General features: G+C 36.0%; 1 protein-coding gene across 2 annotated transcripts in view; it reads right to left on the minus strand.

Moving 5' to 3' along the window:
* Nucleotides 1–547: 547 nt before the first annotated feature.
* The window catches only part of B3GLCT (beta 3-glucosyltransferase), a 63,271-nt gene continuing 37,266 nt past the window's right edge, over nt 548–26,552 (minus strand). The window contains exons 7-16 of one of the 2 annotated variants that reach the window (XM_086742160.1): nt 21,641–21,777; nt 20,236–20,299; nt 15,851–15,982; nt 14,840–14,909; nt 11,016–11,129; nt 8,916–9,015; nt 7,830–7,949; nt 5,378–5,522; nt 2,055–2,235; nt 548–907 (exon numbers count right to left, since the gene is read on the minus strand). In XM_086742160.1, coding sequence (XP_086598286.1) covers nt 2,068–2,235; nt 5,378–5,522; nt 7,830–7,949; nt 8,916–9,015; nt 11,016–11,129; nt 14,840–14,909; nt 15,851–15,982; nt 20,236–20,299; nt 21,641–21,777 — 1,050 coding nt within the window. In that variant the 3' untranslated portion in view covers nt 548–907; nt 2,055–2,067. Of the gene's footprint in view, nt 2,236–5,377; nt 5,523–7,829; nt 7,950–8,915; nt 9,016–11,015; nt 11,130–14,839; nt 14,910–15,850; nt 15,983–20,235; nt 20,300–21,640; nt 21,778–26,552 lie in introns of both variants that reach the window. The other variant, XM_086742153.1, reaches the window with a different exon arrangement.

The following is a 26,552-nucleotide window of genomic DNA, read 5'->3' on the forward strand; positions in this document are numbered from 1 at the left end:
AAACCCAGAGCTAGTGGCAAGAGAAAAGATGGGCGTTAAGACAGCGACTATTACATCTGTCAGACCAGAAGTGAAAGTTCAAGGAAGCAGGCAATGAATGAGTCAGTGGCTCCCAATCTCTAAATAAGACAGAGGCCTATCAGTGCAACACAGTGTGGACCCAAAGCTGATCATCTTTGCCTGACCTACTCTGCCTCCACAGAGCCCAAGGAGTTGTGAAATATCACCAGTTTGGAGGTGGAAGTGATTGGATTACACTGCCAGACCTCTGGGGAATTTGATAATGACACATATTTCGTGATAGCATCAAGATTCCTAATCACATGAGGTGTCCATTGCAAAAGCATTTTTGATTTGCACAAAACCAGAGCCTTGAAAATTAACTTCATCTAGGGAAGCATGTCAGGATAGAATTAAAAAAAAAAAAAAAGTTTAAGTTGCCTTTTAATACAACTGACCACAGAATACTACTCAGTGAATAAAATTATAACACAGGTGCTTAAATAATCCCGTACTTGGTTTGCAAAGAGGAAGAAGGCACAAAAGGTTAAAGAAGAATGCTTTTATTCAGCTTTCAGCTCTCACAGTTCTAAACAGTAAACATTATTAACAATTCACCCATGCTACCGGAGAACACAGTCCTGGTGTCAGTAAAATGTCTACTGTTTAAGGCACTGATAGTGGGAAGAAAAAAGAAAAAAGACATAACGTGGATTGCTCCTGTTTAATCAGAATTGCAATCTGTTATGAATATGTGCTTGCTATTCAAATGCTTAAAATTCCACAAGCTACACTCACAACCAAATGTTTATACAATTTTGGTAATTACTGAAACAGGAATCAGCAGCTCCCCTACTTTGACTTAAGAGCAAGTATTGCATTAATTTGAAGTGGAATCAATTTCAACCTAGTAAAAGAAAAAAGACCACAAATTACTTCAGCAATATGGCTTTTAAACCCTGTATTTGGTTACAATATAGCAAGCAAAGTTAAATAACAGCATACAAGTGCCATATACTGTCATCTTAAAAGGAGCAGTTTTACAATATAAAAATTAGTTTAGAACATACTAAAGACAGTTTTTGTACAAACATGTTTACAAAACCAAATTACTGAAAAAAAAAAATCAAGAACATTTTAAATATGAATCACTCTTTACATGTTGTACGCATAAAATTACATATCTTGATGATATAAATTAGGAATACTACAAACTTTTTAAAGCTGGCATCCATATACTATTGAAATGCACACATCAGAAATCCTGAAGTGTTAGTTCGGCAGAAATTCTTAAGAGTCACATTTATACTTGCCAAACAGATGCACAGTGACTTAGGTTTCTAAAGAAGCTACAGTGACATCCCGTGGCCACTTAAGAAATTCCTGTCCTTAACTTTTTTTTTTTTTTCAATTCTGAGCATGACATTCCTCACAAATGCTGATAAACTTAAAAGGTACAACAGTGGTTGATGCTTAGTCCATCTGTCCCAGGAAACCACAATATTTCTATTTGAAATGAGTATAAAGGAACATAGCCTTTACACAATCTAGCTCCTGGTCACAGAAACTAAGTCATGTCTCTTCTCTGATTTATCAAGAACCTCTTCCAGAACAGTTTAGAGAACCGTTTTTCTGCAGGCCAATGAGAAAGGATGTTCAATAGATGTTCAACCCATGTTCAATATTAGGCTCCCAAATACGTAACTTCAGCTTTTGAGAGAACAAAGGAATGAAACGTAAATTGATGCTGTCTGACTCAAAGTCCAACTAGATCACAGATCTAGTCCAAACGAGATCACAGATAAAGTCGTATGACACTTTAAATGTGCATCAAGTTCATTGGTATACAAAGCCGCAAAACATTTTTAAAAGAAACCAAGTGTAACAAAAGAATCCAGAAGTCAATTAGGTGCCTTCTTCCATGGCTCTGAAGGAATGTAACAAATGGGAACAAAACATTGTCTTCTATGTCATGAACAGATGAACAACGTGAGAACAACACAGAAATCACAGTAGTGACTGTCTCTCATCTGCAGTATAGTAATCACACTTACATTCTTCTACTGCTTATAAATCCTCTCTGTTATATCCAACTTTCTTCCCATCAAGTTGTTCTTCTGTGTTTGGTGCCAGCCACGCGAAATACACCTTCACTGGATCAATATTCCAATGCTTGTGAAATGATACTGGAATTTGGTGAGAAAGGTAGTCTTTTGGGTAGTCCATTGGCCTTGCCTAAGATGGAATAAACCAAAACCACTAGTGCTCAGTGACGAAAGTAATTTTAGAACAAGAAAGTATCACTGTTCAATGGCCTCTATCATAACGGAACAATGTGGCAGTGACAAAATACACCAAACAGTTCTGGTTCAATAATGACAAAATTATTTTAAGTAATACTCTCTTGCTCCTCCTCTTAATGAGAGTTGCCGGCACTGCCCAGGTGATTGCAGGATCCTAATAAGGCCGTAAGCAGCTGAAATACATGAAGTTTTATGGTGGGGAGAAGTTACCAGGAAATATTATGGTGCTGGAAAACTGTACTGGTAGTCTTTATCAGGTTGTACAAAAGAGACAGAATTACATCACAGCCACATGATGCATCTGACTTCTTAATGCACCAAGCATGTTTCATTTCCTCTGACAGTTTAACGGCATGTAAGTGCATCATTATATAAAAAAACCCCACCTGTAGTGGTTCCTGGTAAAATAACTAGATTTTTCCATTGTAAATAGAGTTTTTGTGAAGAGAAATGCATGAAAGGCAAATATTTTTTTCTAGATGTAAAAGACAGGAAGAAAATTCAGTGATTTGCATACTGAATCACTGATTTGATGCCTAAGCTTTTAACTGATTTAATACTGCACACTTCACAAACTTATGGTGGTATTAATGAATTCTACCTGCTGCGTTCTTCATGCAGTTCCATATACACTCCAGTCATAACATCAGGCAACAGAATTTGACATTAAGAAATCTGGATACATGTTGTTGCTTAGTTTTGGTTGTTTGTTTTTTTATATATTTAAACCACAGGGTGCTTACTTTTTAAAAATTCACTAGCAAAATAAACAGGGAGCCTACCTCCTGCAAGACTTTTGAAAAATATCTTTAATGAACATTTAGGTTTCAAAAACCTGAAGAATTTAATCTGAGACCAAAGGTTTGTGCTGTTTGAAAATCAATTAGCTTTTATTGAGCTAAAGACAAAATTTTGGTGTTTTGGTAATTTTAAAAGAATAAGATCTGCTCCAATAACTATCATTCTTACTACATTACTCTTTTAATAATCATACTGCTTTATAGGTGGTTGACCTTAAGATATAAATTCCATTAATTTCTTCTTCCTTACATTTTGTGCAATCAATTATTGTAATATTTGCCCTTTTTTTTGGTGCTAGAATTTGTATTTGGTATTCTACAAAAGCCAAATATGTTGCTTTTGCTGAGATTTTGTATTTGAAAACCACAATCTTGGCTGCTACTCAGCATGGGAAGGTTCTTGTTCTCTTTAAGAGTCTCACCATGTTAAAAGCCTCTGGAACAAGTTACAAAACATATACCTACCTTAGCATGTAGCAAACAAGAAACTAGTAAGAGCGAGCAAACTATTACATCATAGACATTCTAAGGATGAAGATATCTTTGCCTCTGTTTCATAATATATACCTAGTCCAATCTTGGAATCATACTTCAAGGAACATTGTACATCACAATATTTCAGTCAACTTTTTAAAAAACATTTTTCTGGTTGACAGAAAATCCAATTTTGGTTTTCTTATTGTTAAAGTATTTGTTGCGTAACAGCGGAATTCGTAGAATAAGAACACTCCAATTTCAGTAGTTTTACCCCCAGGGTTAATTTCTGTTCAAGGTATGTTAAATTAGAAATTGTTATAAGTGGCAGTAAAGATTAATTACAATTCAGGTGTAGTTTTCATGTGGAAAATCAACCTCCTAGGATTTAGCTTTCAAAGTGATTCAGTATCAAATGCACACCATTAAGGACCACAAGGAAGTGCTTTCTTTTACTGTATAACGGTCGTTCCTACAAATCTGTAAAATGTGTTCTGTTCTTTCCAACTCTCCTTTAATTAGGTGGGTTGGGTTTTTTTTAAATGCCTGTGCAAGCACAAATTATTCAATAGTTCTGTTGATTTTATAAGATGCATTACTTTCTTTCTATACTGAAAGGAGTAAGCAATGATAAACAAAATAGGAAAGTAAACAGGTATGATTTTTTTATATGGACAAGGAATTAAAATATTGAATAGTGCATTCTCAGTCTTCCCATTTCTCTAAATAGTAATCAAAAATAAAATCTTAACAGATGAAAAACTGGTAAGTTAAATAGCAATCTTCCCCCCCTCCCACTGACAGCTGCTTTGAATTACACGGCAATTTACTGATTTTCAAGTAGCCTATTATCTTAATTGCAGTTCATATCAGCTACACACATCTTCCCAGTTTTTGAACTAGATTAACACCTGAAAAACCTCAAACACTACACTGATTTAAATGCTGATTTTTAAAATGTTGTGCACTGTTCGGGAAAAATCCTAAGTGCTTCTTCTCTTTAATGCCATGGGAAGAAGGTAAAGTGTTCATGTGGTTTACAATGCAACAAATCTCTCAGAGACTCAATGCATCGTGTTTTCCGCTGTGACACAAAAGTTAGATTGTTAAATATTCTGGAAAACAGAAAGAAGATTAAAATCTATTCCAACACACTTCCCCCAGACTGGAAAATATACTCACAAGAAAACTGTGTTTTGTGACCTCTTTTTCCCTTGTGCTAGCTTAGGGCAATTTATCCTATTTATACCATTCTTCAGAATCCACAGCAAAACCAACGGTTCTGGGAATAGTTTTACATTTTATAGCTTCACTAATGAGATATTTCAGAATTGTTAACATGGAATCAATAGAAAAATTGGATAAGTAGCAAAGACAAACTTACTGAAAAAATTCACAGTCAGTTCTCCATTACCTGAAGAAAAAAGTATTGTGGTGTGTTTTTTTTTTTCTTTTCTTAGAGGACCTATCACAAGTATTTAAGACATGTGGTTCCTAATTCTATTTATTTTTCAAAGTTCCCATCTCTGACTGCATTTTTTACAAAACGTAGTCATAAAGTCACTAAAATACCTTACAAACTATTAAAGCACTGTAGTAATCCATGCTTTGAGAATATTCTTATTTGCTTGATCAGACTTGTTCTGGAGAGAAATAACATATAGCAGCAGCATCTTGGTTATCATTACTACACATTGATCAAGTTTGCAATATCAGTAAGTTCGCAATATTTACAAGTCCTGTTTTATGTGTATACTGCATGAAATGTATTTTAAATTCTAGTAAAAATAACTCTCTGACCTGATGGAAAAGTGGACTATGTGTTACAGGGATTCCTAAGCCACTGAAACACATCCCAAGGACCATATCATCAGGCGCATCCATGCTGTAACACCGGCATTTACTAGCAAGTAGGTTCTCAACAGCTACTTTGCTGAAAATCATCCTGAATTAAAAAAAAAAGCAACCACATAAAACATATAAGACAATAACTACGAGAGAAGCCAAATGACTGTAACTAATAAATACTGCTAAATAATATAAAACTGCAAGACAAAATGTAGCTCTCTGGTACAACATATCTGAAATTTCAAAATTTGAGAAGTCAGTACTGACAAGTAGTGCAAGAGGCATTTTCTGAAAGATTCTTACTTTATATAACAAAAATTAATTATACCAATTAGGCCAATTGTTGTTATTCCAATAATTACTTAGCTAGGCCCCATTTTTACCATAGCTGATAATTCCTCCTAAATTTGGTCAGGACTTTAAAAGGATATTCTCCTCTTAATCAAATGTATTGTCCAGTTAGCAGGCAGCAATTAAATGAAAAGAACTCTAAACCTGAACTGTTATTCCTTGAATCCTCAGTTATACAGAGTTCTCTCCATAAGTTAAAAATGTTCCTTGGAGCCACTGCAAGGCTCTTCTATTCACCTTAACTTTCTTGCTCATCTAAATACCAACCAGAGCCTGGAGCTATCAGATCATTATCACTAAAATAAGGCTTCAATAGACCAGAAACATGATGGTATCTTAAATTCAACAGCTGAGAGAATATACTCGTGTCTACTTCTTTTCTGAAGTTACATCATCCACTCAGTCCGATCAGAATACAGGGTACTCTGGCTACTAAAAAGATTCACACTCTGAAATTGCTACCTGGCTTTATGTGTTCAGTCACTACAGGACAACCCTTCGCTTGACACTGGGACGTTGCAAAAGTTCTACAAATACTGAATGCTGAGGCAAAAAGACTGACCTGAGAATACTGGCAGATTAAAGTTGTAAAAGACTCCATCACTAACATTGCGACTTTGAAGACTGCATGTATCAGTAAAAAAAAAAAATGGAGAGCACAATAGGAAGTCGTATCTCAGTACTCAGATGAAATAGAGAAGGAATAATAAGCTAGAGTCTTGTAAAAATTAAAAGGAAAAAAAAAGTAAAAAAAAAGTTGGGACTTGTGGCCAGTGTGTGTTGCTACACAGAAGGTCTAAATCGCACACATTTGGGGAATATACTTGGCTAGTTGATTATCTGGGCTGTGTCCCTTCAGTTATACAGAATTCTTCATTTACAATGAACCTTTTCAAAATGAGGGTACGGAGCAAGGTATACGATCTATGCCTCTATCTGCTCAAACTTGAGAATGAAAATAACCCCCAGATTTCCACATCTAGATGACAGAATAGAAACTGAGATAAACACTAGAAAGACACAGAAGTATAGGACTGGTAAGCACAAGTATATGAGCATCAGCAGAAAGTTTTGTTTCTTAACTCAAGCATAAATCCTACTTAAGTAAGACCTTTTGCAACTATGCAAAACAATGAGGCAGCCAGTCAATTGATTTTTACTTACTCATGGATGGATAAGGGTCTAGGCAGTTATTATAGCCATTACTTTTCACAGAGAAAGACACTAAGGACATTCAGACATCCACACTACTTTAGACAAACAAGATGGACAGATCAGTCTTAAGGTCGTTCTTATTGCAATATGAGCTAACCTGAAAGCTCACATGTTAATTTAAACCAAATTTTGCATACAATCACTGGGACTCATGTGTCTCATGCATGAGATCAATCCACAATGATCTCTTTCTATGAGAAACTGTTTTCCAGGATGTCAATGTCAAACTCCTTGCTCAACCACTTCTCCATAAATCATGGCATGAATTGCAAAAACAGGAGAATCACTATCACTTTTTTGCTTGGACAAAGAAAGAGAACAGGAACAAATACTTCCATTGTGGCAATTTGTATCCCCAGCTGTGCTGCTTTGGGTTCTCCTGCAAGCTCCACAACAGTTCAGATCATCAGTGTGGTTTTTTAAGCAACTACTCCAATTGTCTCTGCTTACTACACTTTGAATCACATTGTAGGACAGTCTCTGAGCATGCAGAATGAACTCTTATCAGAAGAAACAAGGCTGCATGATGTGTATCAGAAGAACGTGTGGTGCAGATAACTGATAATAGGCACTCAGCTCACAGGACCAGTCAAGCTAAAATGACACCCCTGAAACACGCGTGGTCCTCAGCACCAACTGCTTTGCTCTACAAATCTGTTCTCAATGGGCAGCACAATTTCTTACTGGTTAGGACATCTGGGTCTTTGAGCATCATTACATTTTAATCATACCAGGAAACATCACTGTTTCTGTTGAAACTGATTTGTGTTGCAGTTCAAAACATTTGCACCCAAAGCAAGGACTGATGTAGATTTCAGTAGGAGTTTAAATAAATTACCCTCCTCCGCCAGTGATATAACTGTATCCACCTGTTCCCAAACCGTAACCGTAACGTTCTCCAAGGAATATTGGTTCATTTGGGTCATAGCAGCTGAGCAGTTTTCGGAGTCTGAAGATACTATAATATAAAAATCCATTAAAAAAAGTCATGTAGGCATTCATTTTGAAACAGACACTGCTAGTCTAAATGGCATTCTAGTAAATAGCACAAAATGACAAGAGAAATTACAGAATTCTACAAAACTCAGAGATATAAACTTTTAAACAGAAATTTATGATGGGTTATTTACTATTGAGATACGACTGCTGAATTTGGTCAAATGATGAATCAATTAACTTAAAATATTTTGCTGAAGCAGGCAAAGTTTCTCAGTAAAACTGAGTCTCATCTCAGAGAAAACATTAAATGATTTTCTCCAAGCCACGGTAAGATCTTTGCAAATGATCTTTTCTCTTTCTTTTGAAAACCAAAAAAGTAGATTTAGTTATACAAGTACTGTTATCCACAGTTATAGCCTCTTCCAAATTCTTCTTCTCTCACATGATTTAATGTAAAGCATTGTCTTGAACCACTTATTCTCCCGTTCATGATTGTGTGATCCTGCTGGTTGATCACTGTGCCTTATTTCACTTACACTGTAGTGTCAGTTTTCATGCGAACGCGATCGAATTTCCTAACAAAAGAAAGTCCCCGGACACAGTTCTGGGTGGCTCTGACAACTGACTCCGGCTCACAGAACCTTTCTTCTGGCACATTTATGTGAGGAAAACATCTTAGAAAGTGTATTAGCAATTGACTGAAATCAATCAGCTCAGACACACCTACACTGAAGAATCACAATGTGTAATCACATTCAGATTACATGATTACATAATAACACTAATATGCATCGTTTTTATCAAGTTACAAGATAACATTGTTTTTAATATCAGTCAAGGAATGCTGAAGAAAAGTGACTTTTTTTTTTCCTTAAAGGAATATAAACTACAGAACTAATAGAACAGCTATATCTCTTCAATACAGAAGAAGAGATTAATACCGCTAAAAGTCCTATGGACATGAACAGCGGTCATTCCTGCCTACCTTATCAGCGTGTCATCATCCACTATGACTAACCAAGGTGTTCTGGCAGAGCTATGATTCAAAAACCTTTCCAAAATAGCAAAAGTTTTTCCACAGTGACCTAAAGGAATAGAAATAACAGAATATACAAATTTAAGTAAACTGAGATTTTGGTAATAAACAATTATTAATGAATTAAATCAATATTTTACTGCATCCTTTGTTGTGCTGAATGGTATTTGTACAAATTGTTCCAATACAATTATTGCTTTCTATGCAGGAACAGACTTTTGAAGGATGTTGAAGTATGGAAATTCTTTGAATTACGGAAACCTGAAAAACAAGCTATATTCCAGGTATCCTGTTAAGATGTTGGACAATACTGGGGTAAACTGCTACTCTTAATTTCTAAAACTGTAAAATGAGGAGACTGTGATAGAAACATCTTCTCCAAAACGGTCCAAGATATTTCCATAGTATTTCATGATGGATCAAGCAGGTCCATTGCTTTTACATAATATTTATTTTTAAGTTTACATTATTTAAGTTTACATTAATCTACTGTACTCATCACTGGCAACTCTGGTCCTGATAACTTCCTCCAAGGAAAGGTCTTAACATTTATGACAAGATTATAATGAAGCTGAGAGGTAAAACACCCTTTACCAGGAGTTGAGAAGTGAAACACCCTTGTTCCAAATGGGCAGGACAAGAGAAACAAGAAGTTTCAGACTTCTACTGAATCTTCTCTAGATTTTGGAAAAATCTAATCGCAAAAAGTCTTTAATAACCTAGATTACAGTTGATTGTCTAAAGCATTTATGTCTATCAATACTACAATTACTAAACAACCATTGAAAAACAAGGATAGGATACTATATTTGAAGCTACCCTACCTCCAGTTAAAATGTTTTTTGAGAAAATGCAGGAACTCTGTGCTTAAGAAATGAAGGAAGTCCTGGCTTTGCTGATTTTGTGAAACTATGAACTTAATGCACACTGATATATGAACATCTACAAAATTAAAAGCAAGACTTCTATATTATAGTCCATCACAAAAGATTGACAAAAGTAATATTAGAGCAAACTCAGCACAATTTGTTTAGTTTAGAAGACCAGTAGTCCATAGGTCTCACTGTTCCCCACAGCAATGCTCAAAAGCCAAACGTGGAAGCTCCCTTCCCCCTGGAGTGCCTAGAACTACTGGACACTGCTTCTACAGATGATCCACACACACCCAGCAGGTCTGCTGTCTCTTGAAAACACTCACTGGTTGCACATGTCACAATACTCTTGTGCAAATGGAAATCCCTGCCTGTTCTCTCTCTGCCTCTAATAGACCCCGTGGAGGACAAAAAAAAGGGGCAGCTGAAAAGCTGGAAATAATCCAGAGATTGGAACAACTGACCCAGTGGGCCAGATAAACCTAACAGGCCACAGCTTGGACACCTGTAATTCAGAAGGTGAGAGCCTCTAGCAGAGACTGCAAGCCTAAAAACAATAGATCAAATGGAAGAAAAAACCCTAAAATTAATAAACTCATGGAAGCCATCCTGTCCATAGATATTTTTCTATTCAAAGATAAAGTAAATTAATTTAAAACCACATTATTTGTCATAAAAAGATTTTCCAATCTTAACATTTAATTTTTGTGTATCAAGATGTACTAGGCACCAGCATATGCTATGCGAATGCCATATGGCAAGTAGCTTGTGCTCAGTAACCAGCTGGAACTGCCTGAGGTCTTTTGACATAAATCTATGTCTTCTGCTACTATCAATGATCTTATCTTATTCAAGATCATCAATAACTCATGAGCTATTACTCTTACCTAGAGTAGTAACACCAATTTTTATTTCTTGGAGTATATCAGTGTACCGTGCTTTCATACTTACAGTATTTAGGTTTCTACTAAAAAGAACATTCCACCTACACAGGTGAACTGTACTCTCCATCCATTTCCTGTGTGGCAAAAGCATTCTTTTAGTTTAGGCTAACGTGCTACAGAAATACAGAATTTATAAATTATACACTTTACATGAAATACACATATCATCCATAAAACTTACCATCTTCAGACAGTTATTTGCACAGAACAGACACCACCAGTCAATAGCTCACCTCTCTCAGTATTAGGTACGCCTAAATCTATAGTAGGAATGGAGATGTCTGCAAAATCACTGTAGTATTCAATAAGGGCAGCTTCTCTTTCCCAAGTCTGCTTTACAACCGGTACTGCAAAATAATCGTTGACATTGAAACATCAGTAACTTGACTAAGATACGTACTTGATCAAAACATTTGTGCACCTTGTTAACGGACATATTCCTTCACTTATGTAATATACATCATTTTTGTCAGCAACGTCATGTGAATGTTCAAAAGCACCCCTCTCTGGGGACACACTCACAGAAGGACATTTCTAAATATCATACAATCAATTTTTATCCCATGGAGATTCTTTTCAAAGGAGCACTGCTTAATGCTTCTCTACAAGAGCAATCCTTCTCTTATTAGTTTGCCATTTGACATAACCATTTAAAATTAATCATACAGAATTCTAAACATGATGCTATAAATGTTTAAATTATATCCAGAAGTGAAAAAATTATGAGTAACACCCATTATGCCGAACACCTGCAGGATGTTTGGAAGAGAATGATCAAATTAAAGTAAATATTTTTTTTCTTTTTTTAAAAATTAAATTGTCAGGACTTAAGATGAGCAACTGCTCTGGAATATTGTCCATTCTGCTGTCATTGTTTGTCAACTTCATGTTCTTTGACACCATCTCTTGAGTAGTAGCTGGGTCTTTAAATGGAGGAAATATTTACATAACTTCCCATTGTTGCTGTATAACTCTGATGCTTGTGAACTACTCATTTTAGCCACTTGCTGGAATCACCCATCACCTAATTTGTTGTTTGCTGCCTACCTACTTGCTCACTTTCCTCTACTCCGATCACACAGAGACTTGTAGCATTTGTTATTTTTGATTGACCAAAAGTCAGTCTGACGAGACTAAAAATTGAAAGATGACTGTTAGGATACAGTAATAAGAACTCAATGCACTAATGGAAAGGCTTTAATATTTGGAAAAAATACAATTCCACTTCCATAGCATTGTGCAGTAGATGATACTGTTTTTAAAGATTTTAGACACTCAAAACTCAAATTTTTGCATTAAAAAATCCGAAGGGAATTATGTACAAAAAATATGCTCATACAACATGACAATGGAGTTTTGAAATGCAAAGCCAAGAATTTCACAATAAATTAACTCTGCCTCTTATGTACTAAAGTCACATTACATCATAAACAACTGCAGAATCATGCATTAATTGACAGAGAACGCCATGTAAACTTTTTTTTTTTCCCCAAACAGAATAAAAAACCAAGTAGGCAGGAAATTTTTTTCTTATTTTGTGGAAATGCTCTATTTCAAAAGTGTTTCCCAGAAGAACAAAATCAGAAAGCTTTCAGAAAGGCTCCAATACAGAAATGTCAGAAATACACAAAATTCTTCCGACCTTCACCTGGCAGAAGAGATGCACCTGTAAAGGCTGTTTCACCTTGCTCCAACCAAGGACCTCAACCTCAGTAGGGTGCTTTAACCTACAGAACTATTTGCTATTATGGACCGAGCCTCTCAGTTTCTTCAGTGGAGTCTCCCTTTTTTGTACAAATGAAAAAGTTTAACTGAAGCAAGGACCCGAGTCTCACCTCAGTTCAGTGGTCTAACAAGGAGGCTACTAGCTAAAGTGTCTTTCTCTTTTCCTTGCTTAATTTGACGCAAGTGTCACCATCCAGACTAATGTCTATTGCAAATTAAATCCTGCAATACTTTGTAATTTCAAACAAGTTCTATGTTCCAAAGAAAATACAACTATTTGAATTTTTGTACTAGCTGTTGATGCAAATATTTATCAATAAGTATTAATACTTGTGAACACATGGAAGTTTTAATACTGCACTACAGAGATACTTACAGAAGGGCAGCTCTAAGCTCTTAATTATATTTTATTTGTGCTACTTGTAGCACCTTGCCAAGTTTGCAGTCCTGAAATTTTCTTATATAACCATATATGGGATGTGTAATAAGGAGAGTTGTAGCTGAAGTAAATTCTGAAGTAAAATTTGGCTGCTTTTGCACATCGAATTACAAGCTTTAATGCTGCACTAATGTAGTTTTTGGGCATACAATAGAAAATGACTTACCAGGTAAAAGGAGCTCTCTGAAGCTGGCATTCATTAATCTTTCAAAATCTTGAGTAAGATTATTCTCTATTGCATAACACTGGAAGCTGTGAGGAAAGTTCAAGAATTTTCCTCAGTCTTCAACAGGTGTTTCTTGAAGGATGTTTACACTATCTTTTTGAAGCCTTATGTTCTTTTCTCACTTTCCAGGTTTGCGTTTTTTTTTTTTTTTGTTTCAATTTTGATATAAGAACATAAATATGGATCCAGAAAGGAGAACTCTTCAGTGAACTCCAATTACAGGACAGTCAATTTTGTTTTGTCAAAAGCTACTTTAAAGATAGCCTAATGATTAGGTGATTAAAATACTAGAAAGTAACATTAAGAAAAAAATTACATACATCTTATTTTCAAGAAAAAACCCAGCAACTGGCAAATACTCTAAATTTAGAACTTACAGTTTTTGATGCATTAGCAAAGGGGGACTTAAGAAAAGAGCTTTTATCTTCACTCTGTCCTCTAACAATAAGTGTGGCAAAACGGCCAAAAAATGATACAACTATTAGCCATTACTTCATTTTCATTTTTTTTCTGCCAATAATAATAACTTTAAATTAAGCTTATGATGAAACTAAGCCTAATGGTGAAAATATTACGCACCTGGAGTATTCAAGGGCACACAAAATTCAAGTAAATTCCTGGAAACAAATCCATTCCTGAATTTCTTTATGAACAAAATATCTAGAAGTAAACTCAAATGGACTGGTAGGTGGAGTGTCTTCTGTTAAATCAGTGGATTTGGAATTTTTCCTTCCAAGTTTTGCAGACACTGGATCTACCTCAACTTAGCTGAGCCTTACTTGTGTATTAGCTGAAGCTGGGGGTCTCTCTGTGTCTTTATTTCTGTCCCTCTAAGAAGGAAGTTAATACTCATTGGATGTATCTTGTTGGGCTGCGCTAGATCTTTTTGCTTGTTACTTTACCATGGATATCATGGTCATATTTTCATGGTGACTATCATTACTTGCGTAACACTACAATTTTCTGATGAAACATGCTATAGTGTTGCACGCTTGATCTGGGCCATGGCTTGGACAAAGTACTACAGATGACCAGATTTCTACAAGAGACAAGATTTTCCATTCCAAGCATTATAAAACACCTGTGCACATCCAATTGCATAGGGTGACAATAGATAGAAGCAATACGACAGCGTGGGCTGCTCAATCTTTTACTAAAGGGGAGGGCAAGAAAAAGGGAAGGAGGAGAGGAGAGAGCTTTCAGCTTGTTCAGATTTCCAAATCTGCTACCATACAGCTGCACAATTGCCACTGCTTGTACAAGGAATTGAACTGAACCAATTATGTGGGAAAACACACTGAAGGATATTAATAGCTGCTATATAAATCAATATTGCAACAGCTCCAATTTACAACAATATAAGCTAACTTTATGGATATTTTTAATTTAGATATTCAATTTCGAGATTTTTGCCAACCAATCACTAATGATGAAACATCAAACAACCATAACTTCTCATCTTAAACATTTCACAGCACTCCTGAAGAACTTCGAATAGCAAATAAAACTCTACCTAAAGAATAAGCTGTTCACAATTCTAAATCTTTCATGTTTCCCAGTGGATTTTGCGAGCATTTAGTCACAGTGTATATCAGCTTGTTTTTCAAAATATTGATTTCATAAACTATATTGCATAGAACTACTACCTTGACCAACCAACAACTTACTTCTGTCTCCATGAAATTTCTGACATGTTTTTACAGCAACAAAGACATCTTCCTTTTTCACTGGCTCTCCCTATACAAACAGAACAAAAAATAATTTTGTAACTGCAGGCTCCATGTGTAACATGTTACAGGATATATATGTATATATGTACATCCGTGCACAGAATAAAACAGAAAATACCTTTTCATTGTATAGCATATTAAGTAGAATAGTGTACTAGTAATACAATAGAAAGTACATTTTCGACTCTTGAAAAAAGGCCTCTAGCAGTTTAAAATTCCTGAAATAGTATTATTGAAATACTTTTTCCACTGATGTAGTATTCTAACATGAACTAAAACACATATCGTTAAGAAAAGAGAATGAGTAATAGAACTTGATGAACTAAGAATGATTCATCTAAAAAATTATGTTTTCTTAATTTCTTTGAAATTAATCACTATGTTGAACTGTATCATACTTGGAAAACGAAGCTTAAATACTACATACTAGAAATCTTTGAATTTTCTCAACTGTAATAAAATCATTTAACCTTTCTTTTTTGTTTGTTTTCCTGGAAGCATGGAACACTTCTTGGCCTCTAGCAACAGCTAACCCGTAATATCATAAACGTATTGTCCTAGAGATGAAAGATAAGTGTTGTACTTAAATGCACCAAATACTGTATTATGTATTTAACCTCAACAAGTTACAGATTCCCATCTGTGAAAAAATATTATCTATACTTCAGTATCGCACAGAAATGTAAGGAGAAATACTTTACAGATCATAGGCTGCTCAAACATTGTGACAGAAAGACTCAGTAAAGCATACACGATATTTGTTTGCCAGGAAATATCCTGTGCCATGGAAGGCTGAAAGCATATCCAAAACCAGATCATCAGAATAAACTTTTTTTTCCAACTTATTGAAAAATACTTTCTTAAGGTCTGAGATTTTTAAAGTCAAGTATTATTCATTTTAGTAGGAGTTTTACTTTTACTAAATGGTACTCAAAATATGTTACTTACACAAAGTGGCAGAAAATTACTGAATGTTGTTGCACAATGATCAACCTTATGTGAGCTCACATTATCTGTACAGAACTCAGGCACTGGAGTAAGATGTGGTCCTTCCCCTTTCTGCCAAATATACAGGGCAATCTATCAAAACAGAAAACATTTATATGAGCAATGAAACAGGATAAAAAGTCTCAAAGCATACAAAGAAATCATACTAAAGGAAAAATATAACAGGAAAATTGAAAAATACGGGATGCTGTAGAAGATTCGTCCCTTAGTTGGTTAACTAGCTGTGTACCTTACTTCTTGCTCATGTTTCTAGAGCCAACATATAATCTTTTCGCTATATTCTGCTATGTTTTCTTTCATAAAATTACAACTAGTTTCATATATTTAAGCATGTCAAAACAACTAATCTTTAACTTTTATAAGAAGTGGTACAGTGAATATTTACATCTTCTTTTAAAGTAAACAAAAATCCTTATTGTGTTGCTCTTTTAAAATTATTTTGATAATTTAGAATAGCTAGGCCTGTTTCTTCCTATGCGGCAATTTTCAGCTTTTCAAAATAGACCCATTCTCTGGTGACAATTTAAAATGCTCAAATCACTAATGAAACTCTGAGAAGCTATAAAATACACTGAAGGATAATGTAATAGATATGCTATCCTATAGTAGACTCTTGTCCATTTTAAATGCAACAACAACAACAAAAAGCTAGCCAAAATTTACAGAGAAAAAGGAAGAAGAAAACCAGTGATGTCTGAAGAAGATTAAAAAACCCCAACTCTTTGTATTTACATTAAATTAATAACAAAAATGATAATATATCAATCTGTACTTCACGACTTATCCAAAACACTTAGACTTGCCTAATACTTCCACTGCAATAGTTTTACACTGCTTATGACTTTGCCAGACTAAGTACTCTGGCAGGAAAGTTCTATGCTGGGTGCCTATGTCAGACCACTTAAAAGATTCACTTCATTTCATGTAAAACTGTTCAGAAATTTCTAAGAACAAAAGGAAGTTCTTAAAAACCTAAAAGACAGAAGATAGTCTCAGTAAGTACATGGGCTCAGATTCCCAGCTGCACTGCCGTACACTCCTGATTCCGAATGCTCGGTCTCTCTTGAGGAGAGGCCAAAGATGCATCTTTGGAGAAGAGTTGTGACAAGAGCTGTTTGAGCACATACTCAAGACGTAGGAGATCTGGGTTCTAGATCTGGGTTCTTGCTTCTGCCTCAGTCAGAAGTTACAGCTTCTAGTTTTCAAAAAGGTGCCTACACCAACAAACTGCAGATATTCTGGGACAGAGACTCTGCATGCTACCTCATGAAACTGAGTCACTGTGCAAAAAGTAAGATTTATGGAAGCAGTACAACAGTGACTCTACTGCACAGGGGGAACGGGACTCCTCCAAGGGAGTTGTTCTACTTCCTGTTTCCCATGTTACTTACACATATTCCCAATGACTCTTGCAAGGAAAACAAGTGCTTCACTGGAATACTGGGACCAGACCCAGCACACACCAAAGGCAATGAAAATTAGTCTCCTTTTCACTGTTTTATGCCTACTTAGGAATTGTTAGCTTTAAACCCTCTATCCCAGGCTAGAATTCATCTCCTATTTTAGAAAATAATGTGATCATTAAGCTATTATTAAGAGGGCAAAATATTTCCTTCTCTCTAGTGTTCAGGAAGAACTCGGTGCAAACCCAGAGGATTAAGTACAGTGTGGACAAGACCAAGTAACCAAACCAGTTACAAACTTCTGAGTTGCAGATTATTATTTTTATGTCCATCTCATTTAGGTCTCAGCATCCTCAGAAAACCCCAACTACCTGTACACAGATGATCTTAGCATTACAGATGAGTTCAACAAAGTACTAAAGGGAAAAGCCACTCTGTAGGGAAGAAAATGCATCAGCATGAGCGGCAGTTAAGACAAATACTGTTGATAGTGCTTGGAGTAGAGGAGGAGTATGGAAATGACATGTAAAACACATGCTCATGGTTAAGGAGCAGCCCATAAACACACATACACCTTCAAGGTTATCTTTTTGCCTTGTCACCACATTCGTGTTACGGGATGTAAGTGGTTCTTGACCCTGCCTTCTAGCTGGAAGGCTTCATAATAGCAAGGGACTGGATTTCTAAAGAGCTTCCAGTACATTTAAAGATTGTATTAGTTCAAAATTCAGCTATTCAGAATCAATGTCTATCACACGAAACAATAAAGAAGCAATGCTCCTGCAGCACAAAGAATATTTAACAATTGTAACGTAACATGAATTATTTATGAAAGTTCATAATGTGCTAAGATTTCCCACAGAACAATGAAATCTTCAATAGAAAGCCTTAGAACGGTGTGAAGCTATCGTATTTCAGAAGTAGGTTGGAGTGCCATTTTGGGTTATAGAACAGGACGACAAACTGTTCTTAAAACAATGGAAATGGATTTACAATAAAAAGACCAAAAAAAAGTAGTCTTAGTTCAAACCTAATGATAGATATACAAAAAATCCATTATTTACTTCCAGTTTTGAATAAGCATTAGGGAATATGCTATATATTGTGCAGTTAAAAAAAGTCTAAAAAACAATCTACACATGAGCAGCAGCATGACAAAAACCTGTTACCATATTTGCAAAATAGGCCTTCCAGATGGGAAATGATATAAATGTTATGGATATAAGAAACAGGGACTTGGAAAGTAGCAGGGTGAAAAAAAAACTGACACAGAGCACAACAAAAGATACCAAGGATTAGAAGCACATGTTATTAGGACTCAGTCAAATTAAAACATTTCTTAAAACATTTACCGTCCTTCATAAATTTAAACATTACACACAATCATTAAAGATCACAGATTATGTCCTTTGATTTGCTGTCAGTCTTGATTCACACAAGAAGGATGTAGATATAAAAATGATTTAAGAAGGAGAAGATAGTGATTTATAAAATAAATGAGGGGGAATGGAACTGTCTCTAGGGAGACATGAGAGTGTGCAGAAAGAATAACTACAGGGCTGAAGTAGGTTATCTATGGCAGTAAATTTGGAATGAAACATACGCAAAGAACTGCTAACAGAATAAGAAGTGGATGGAAGTCACTTTGCCAGTCAAGTGATCAGTTGTTTTTCATTAAGCAATCTGTCGCACATAAAAAAATGTCTACTAATAAATTTTATTTTTACGACACTATGTTTAGAGGCTTTGTCAGTGCTGAGGTAAACTGGAATATTGGGAGTATACCAATGACTTTGAGGTAACTTACAAAAAGAAGATTAACAGTGTGAAGCCCAAGGTCTTGCATTTAGAAAAATTAACAAGAGCGAAGAAACAGCTTGTTGGCTTGTTTCACATAGCAAAATGAAAGCGGAGAGGGGTCCAATTGCTTTTGAGGAATAAATCAGCCAAGAAGGGGAAACTATGTGAAAGAATATGTTGGCACAAAACCAAATTAATTTAAATATGCTACCAATTTATAGTCTATAAATACGTTATAGATTTATGTTGGAAATGAGGAGCCTTATAACCATTACAGAATAAAGATCTGGAACAGCAGCAGTAGTTTTAAGTATGGTGGGTTTTTTTTCTGGGCTGGAACCACAATTTATAGCTGACTTTCAGGAGAGTTTTAAAAAATTAAAACGAATTCAACATTACTCAATTTCAAGCCAAAACCAGCAAGCTTATTCCACATTCATCCTCCTCTTTCACCCTAGTTCTGGAGTTCACTTTGGTGACAGCAGAAAACCTTGGGCTGCTTTGTGCATTTTGAAGGCAGAAAAAAATAAATAAGCTTCAGAAAAGGTAACACTGATCATCTTTCAGATGCCCCCCACTCCTTTCTTCTCATGTTCCTTTCAATCAACTCACTTATTCTCTGAAAGACCTAGCAGCTACCTTTTAAAACTGTTGCAAACCAGAGGCATAAAAAAACTCCAGACTTCCATGCTGCAAGTTGCAGATTTCATTGTTCACACAACAGTTAGCTTCCCCAAACAACTTAATCCAAACTCCATCATAGTTAGCTCCTCAAGTCTGATTTAGAAAGTGAGTGAGGCTGGCTTGTACCTGAGATACACCTGATTCATGTCAGCTTATGCGTCATGAACTGGAAGCCTCTTTCCTTCTTTATAGAGCAAGCTTTAGAAGATACCTCGCTGTATACAACCATGTATGTAATCACATATGAATGCAATTTTACTAATGAATTCTATGTTTGAACTATAGTATTATGTTATAATATTCTAAAGGAAGAGGAAGAAATTAAACATGCCATTGCACTCAAACTTTCTAGCCATCTCTAAGAAAATCTGTTACTCCCATTTATCACCATTGAAATACATAGATTTGTGACATTTTTTTCATCACATCATTGCTTACCTCATGCTTTAAATCTATTGTAAAATCTGACTTGAGCGGTTCACTTTTCAACTTCTTTGCAAGCCTATACAATTAAAGATGAAGAAATTTACTTTAAAAAAAATTTTTAAATTAAAATCAATCACTAGCGTATGCAGCAAAGTTTGGCTGGTATTATCACCTAACTTATAACAAAAAAAAAATTTTTTTTTTTAAATCACACTTGTGTATTTATTACCACAAGAAGCAATTCATATTTCTTTTTCTTTTTTTTTTCATCTAAGCACAGTGTGATGATGTTAACATTAGTTTTCAGCATACACATTCTGATACATTCTTCCTGCCCAAGAAAAAAGTTCTCATCCGGAGCAGATGGAGAGTCTGACATAACATTTTCAACAGATTAAAAGCAGCAATGCGTTTGAAGCTCGATATTGATCAGCATCTCAAACTTCAGACAATATTCTCTTTTTCTGTATTCCAAAGCACAGTATTTAGGCACCTTCACTTTATGGAACCATCAATCCTTGCTACAGCAAGATGCATTCAACTTCTGCAATCTATGAACTTTTCAAATCTAATTTAAAAACTAAGCATCTAATCTGAAATAAACGTCTAGGTTGTCTCTACAGCATGAGAGAAACACTTCTAAAGGACAATGCAGTCACTCTAAGATCCAGGAATAAAACTGCTGTCTGGGGAAGAATACATTTTTAAAATTACAAGAGATGGGATTGAACTAATTGAACAACTAGTATGAGACAACTATTAACTAGCTGACATGACGTTAACTTTTAGATAGGCAAAGTGAAGCAAAATAAATCACATGCATAGGAACAATACAGAAACCTATTTCTGTACCCTTGTCTACTAATGAGTTCTTAAGTGTTTATTTATAATAATCGTGCTTGGAATGTGCAGAATAAGGAAGAAATGGAATTTTATCAAAGGAGTATTTTCTGGCTAAGTTTATAATGGGAGCACAAGTCTACATAGGCATACCCAGAGCTAGTTGTACATTACTGTGCCTGGTAAATGTCTTGCTATGCACCTTAGATCCTCAAACTAAAGAAGATTTATATGTATTGGCACGGATGCTGACAATCCAGGTGGCAGCAGCAAAAGCTCAGTGTAGGCTCTGAAGTCAAATCCACGAGAAGCCAGCCTGCACTGGTTGAGTATATCCCAAGCTGTCTGTCACAGCTAAACCGCAATCAGCAGCTTCAGTTCAGAGACACCTCAAAATTAAAATTTGACTTTGCATTTCTACATTATCTGCAGTAAGACCTTCAACTGCACTGCAGACACACATTCATCATAACTCATTAAAATAATACTGATTAGTATCTAGAAAAATATTACAAATTCAACACTCTTAATTACTATCAATAAACAATTAAGAAGTGATTAAAAATTCAATTCTTACTTGTTAACAAGTGGCATACTAAGTGCCCAACCAGCAGCAAAATCTGGAAATTTAAAGACTGTAGGATTTTCAGCAAAGGCATAATGGTGAATTATTGTAGATTCTTCATCATATAATGCTTTACCCAAAAACCACTCCTGTAAAGGAATATAGGAAACAATTTTGTTCATCTACAGCATCCTTTTAGTGAAGATGACGACTGCATTCATGCTGAATAAAGCAAGCCTGAAAACAAAAACAAGGGAAGCGTATTGTTGACAATAATCCAGACAAAAATTGTACTTGGTAAGAAATTAAACTAAAAGCAGTTCTCTTGAGTTCAAGTGCACACTGAATTTTCAAACTCCAGCATATGCTCTGGAATCACCTGTTCAAAGAGCACTGAGTCCCAGAAGGGTTGAGGTTGGAAGGGGCCTCTTGTAATTCTCTAGTCCAATTCCCCTGGTCAAGCAGGGTCAGTCCGAGCAGGTTACCCAGGACTCTGTCCAGTCATGTTTTCAAAACGCTCCACAACCTCTGTGGGCAACCTGTTCCAGTGTTTGCCCAAACACACTACTGATAAGACTCAACTCAAAAGCATTGCATTCAGGAACTTTTTATATATATATAAAAAAATTTTTAATTTCCATCTATCTAGACTCTTTTACACCAGAGAACTTAAAAAACAAATACATTTTAAATATCTTGATCTTCAAAACAGTTAAATGAAGAAGGTCTCAAGTATGAATTTGTGAAGTAAAAAATTAAGTAGTAGTATTATTATTAGTTTTTTCTTAACAGTGTTTAAGAATTTACTACATTAAATATTTAAAGTGTGGAGTTCTTTGCATTATGACAGCAACTCAGGCTTTTCTTTTTCCTGAACATTGACAAGTTCATCACTAAAACAGATTCATGGTTAGGGTGACTGTTTTTTCACAGAAGATTCTCTTTCTCCACTCTCCCTGCCATATTTGATTTTTCTCCTTCTTTAAAAGGGCAGCTGTCAGCAACAATGAAAAATTCCTTCAAGGCATTAGCACATTTCACACACTTGATATGAGGTAAATAATTTACACAAAAATCAAGGCAAAAGGGAAAATATTCAAGCAAAAGTACTGTAGAAACACCTGTCCAGAAAAAAAAAAACCCTGGTCTAACCCCAAGAGGATCTTGCTTCTCAGTAGCCATGTTTCTAACTCCAAGCAGATGTTGTTATATAGATTAAGCTAAATTTTATAGCTTCCCAGAGCCAATGAGGAGTGAGTGAGTGAGATCTGACCTGAGCGTAGCAGTCAGCAAACTGCTGAGAGGTCTGCATGCACCAGGAGACATTCCAGCCAAAACCACCTGGCTGAGCGTGGAAGGAGTACGCAAGCGTGGCTGTCCCAGAGGACACGGCCTGGCAATCCTCCACCTTCCAGCCAGGGCTCAACTTGGCTGCCCAGAAGGCAATAAAAGGACAGCTCTCAGGAGCTACCAAGGGATGCTTGTCTTGCTGCAGACACTGAGTCAAAGCTATGGGGTGCTGCCTGCTTCAAGAACTCCACCTCTGCAAGGATGTCCAGAACCCATATAAGCAACCGTAAGTCAAACATATAGGATGCCACCCCTGCCAGGAACACTGCCTCTCCAAGGTACTGATGATGCAAGGGTAACATTACCAGTATACATGTGTATGTACAGGTGTGTGAGGTGCTGAGCGCATTTCCCATGAATTCTGCACATTTCTTCCCTCTCCTTTGATCAGCTACTCTCAATAAAACTAAACTGAATATATCTTGTACTTGACTAGTGACTTCTTCAGGTAACACAGATCCTGAAAACCTATTTGCTCCCATAATTCCCATGTGCCTCCTGAGGCCGACAGGTAGCTGTTCAGGAATCTGTTGAGGAAACAGCCAAAGTTAAACTGACACTACCCAATATATGGAGAAAGTAGGGATGTGGGGATGTTTTTCCACCATTATTTTTAGCCACCTTCATTGGAGTTGCTACCTGGTACCTACTTACTCAGCCTTTGATTTATACCTTCAATCACAACAGACCCTGTTTTCTCTTTCCTTTATTGGAAGGATTCAGTATTGTTCACTGGAAGGATTAAAAAACAAGCAAAATACTGGGAGGCAAAAGAAAATGGGCAAACATACTAATTTTCATACATAAAGATGATTGCCTTGAAAGAATCAAAATAACTCTTTAGAAGCATTTGTGGACACCATTTTTGAACACTTTTAGGGCCTCTAAGGCTTCAAAATGTTCACAACACAAGTAAAGTAGTCTGTTTCAGAAATAGTTAATAAATAGTAACATTTTCATATGACAGTACCACCTGTAGACAATTTTTTTTCTGGACCTCCACTTTGTTATGCTACAGAGTGAATAAAAGTTTTTACTTATCCTAATTTTGCAGGCTAATTTTTACACTGAAACAATCTATGGATTAAAAAAAACAACCTTACTTTCCTTGCTCTATAAAACACAGAAAATTAAACCCACACATATACCCTCCCTAGGCTTTCACATAATATTATTTTGGGCAATATTAAGCCACAAATCACAATGAAGGCATTCCAGATTACAGTCAGTACTCTCCAAGTTTATTTGGTCATAACATTGTTTATTTAGTATACTCATATGTAGAACAAGTCAATCAGTGCAGGCTGGCTTTAAAAGATTAAATTAGCTCTGTGTGAAGGAACTTATAAAGTAATTTAAGGACTGATGTTAATCAAAGTGCATATAGGCAAAAATGTGGATTAAAAAAAGGAATGTGATTTATTGTATTACGGATAACTATCATCCACAGGATCAGTTAATATATTGTGCTTCAAAAATGGCAAAAGTCACCTACCTTTAGTAAGAGCTCTCCAAAGACTTTAGAACACTTTAAGCTAATAGCTGAAGGAATTCAATGCAACAAAACGTAATACCGGACCTCAGGGAGGGCAGAGGTGACTTTACCTAATTTGCTAATCAAGTTGATTCCGCCCACTCACCCTTGTGTCCACGTAATCACAAACACAGAGACCAGCGCGCCAAACTCATCCATCCAAGACCTGTGTCTGACACAGAGGACATGAGATTTCAGCTGTCACATCCTGTGTCTTACTACAACATCTTATGAGTTCTTATGATTCTCAAAGACAAACTGTTCTTTAGACAGATCTTTTAAACCTTTAGGTATCAGCAACTACTAAGTCACTGCTGCCCCTCAGCTTGGTTTACTCATTCTAGATATCTTTGGGGCTGTAATCTGTAATTTTTTTAGGATGACAGGATGAGGAGTGGCACGTACAATCTGATTTAACCTTGTTGCCACCTTCCATTCTGAAAGCACAGGTTTAATCAATCTGCGGCTGAAAAATATAATCGTGGAAGGGACCACTGGGGATCATCTGGTCTAACTTCCTCTGCTCAAGCAGGGCCATTTATAGAGCACGCTGCCCAGGACCACGTCTAGACAGCTTGTAAGTGATCTCCAAGCATGGAGACTCCACAACCTCTTTGGGCAACCTGTGCCAGTGCTCGGTCACCCTCATAATAAAAAAGTGTTTCCTGATGTTCAGATATAATTCACGATCCGAGTGCTTGTCTTGAGGCCTTTATGTAAATCAGATATTCCTCATTGTTTTTCATTTTTACTGCAGTCAATAAAGTCCTTGGTTATCAATGCAGGTCATTCTCTTAACATTCCTCCACAGTCTCTTGCGATGCTTTCACACATCTATTTTCACTCAGTATTACATTCCTATCAGTCTCACTAGTTTTGCTGCTAATCCCTACATACCCAGATTGAAAAGCTGCAGACTCATCAGCTATTCACATGCCCCTTGTAGACCTTTTATTGTGATTAATGCACACCAGCTTTTTATTACGCAGACTGCTGACATGTTGAAATGAATAATGAATGAGCTCCTTCTGGTCTAATTCAGCTTAAATTTTGTGACTGATGGACTACTACTGTATATAAGGAATCAATTATGGACTGTTACACTAAGATGACAATTACTATGTACAAAAGAAAAACATTTTATTTTCCTTTTAATGCACGTTGGAACGTAATTTGTTATTGAAACAGAATTTATATGTAACGCAAAAAAGGGGTTAAAATTGGCATATGGGCAGCACCTAGAATAAAAATTTTTATGTTTCTATTCTGAGAACATCAATTAGGAGGAGGTGTTTCTGAAACAGAAATAAATGGATATTCCAAAGATCTGAATATATTCAGCCATTTTGAAGACAGAGTGTTTAAAAATGTAAGATTTCTGAATCATTATTATTACCACTTCAGAAAAGAATTGTGAGAAAACACGACAAGGCCACATGCCTGCAAAAGAAGTAAATATGCCGAAGTGAGACCTGAAACACAGTTCCATACTCAGTCAAGGTAACAATAAAGAGGCAAAATTTATTTCACCCCAGAGATTCTGGCTTCTATTATCCCAGGCAAAGGACAGGCATCAAGCTGAATTTTTTTTCTAAACACTGAGAATTCTAAACATTAACAGCTTTCATGTCAGTTGCACTGCCAGATTTACTTTGTTCCTTTGTGACTGCATTTTTCTTTTGTTCTGCAGGTCTTTTGGTGTTGTTTCTTTTCCAGCAGTTAAAGAAAACTGTCTTATCGCCAAGACAGTTCTGAAACAGAATGCTAATAAAATACCCTCCTATATTAGATCAGAGACAGTTAGTCAAACTAACATCAGTCATTCTGTCTGATGATAATCAGAACTGATGACAGACAAGAAAATGGGGAGAGGGGACCACACAGCAGCCTATGTTCATCTTTTTACTGATGCTAGATCATTTTCAGGCTATCCACAAAAGTAATATTTTCTCTGCCCAATTTTAACAGTCCTTCAACAGCTAGACAGGCGCTCATACTGCTTCATGTTAAATATATTGCTCACTCTCAGCCTCAGCAAAC

This window comes from Chlamydotis macqueenii, chromosome 1, assembly GCF_036417535.1.
Source record: "Chlamydotis macqueenii isolate bChlMac1 chromosome 1, bChlMac1.mat, whole genome shotgun sequence".
Lineage (NCBI taxonomy): Eukaryota > Metazoa > Chordata > Aves > Otidiformes > Otididae > Chlamydotis > Chlamydotis macqueenii.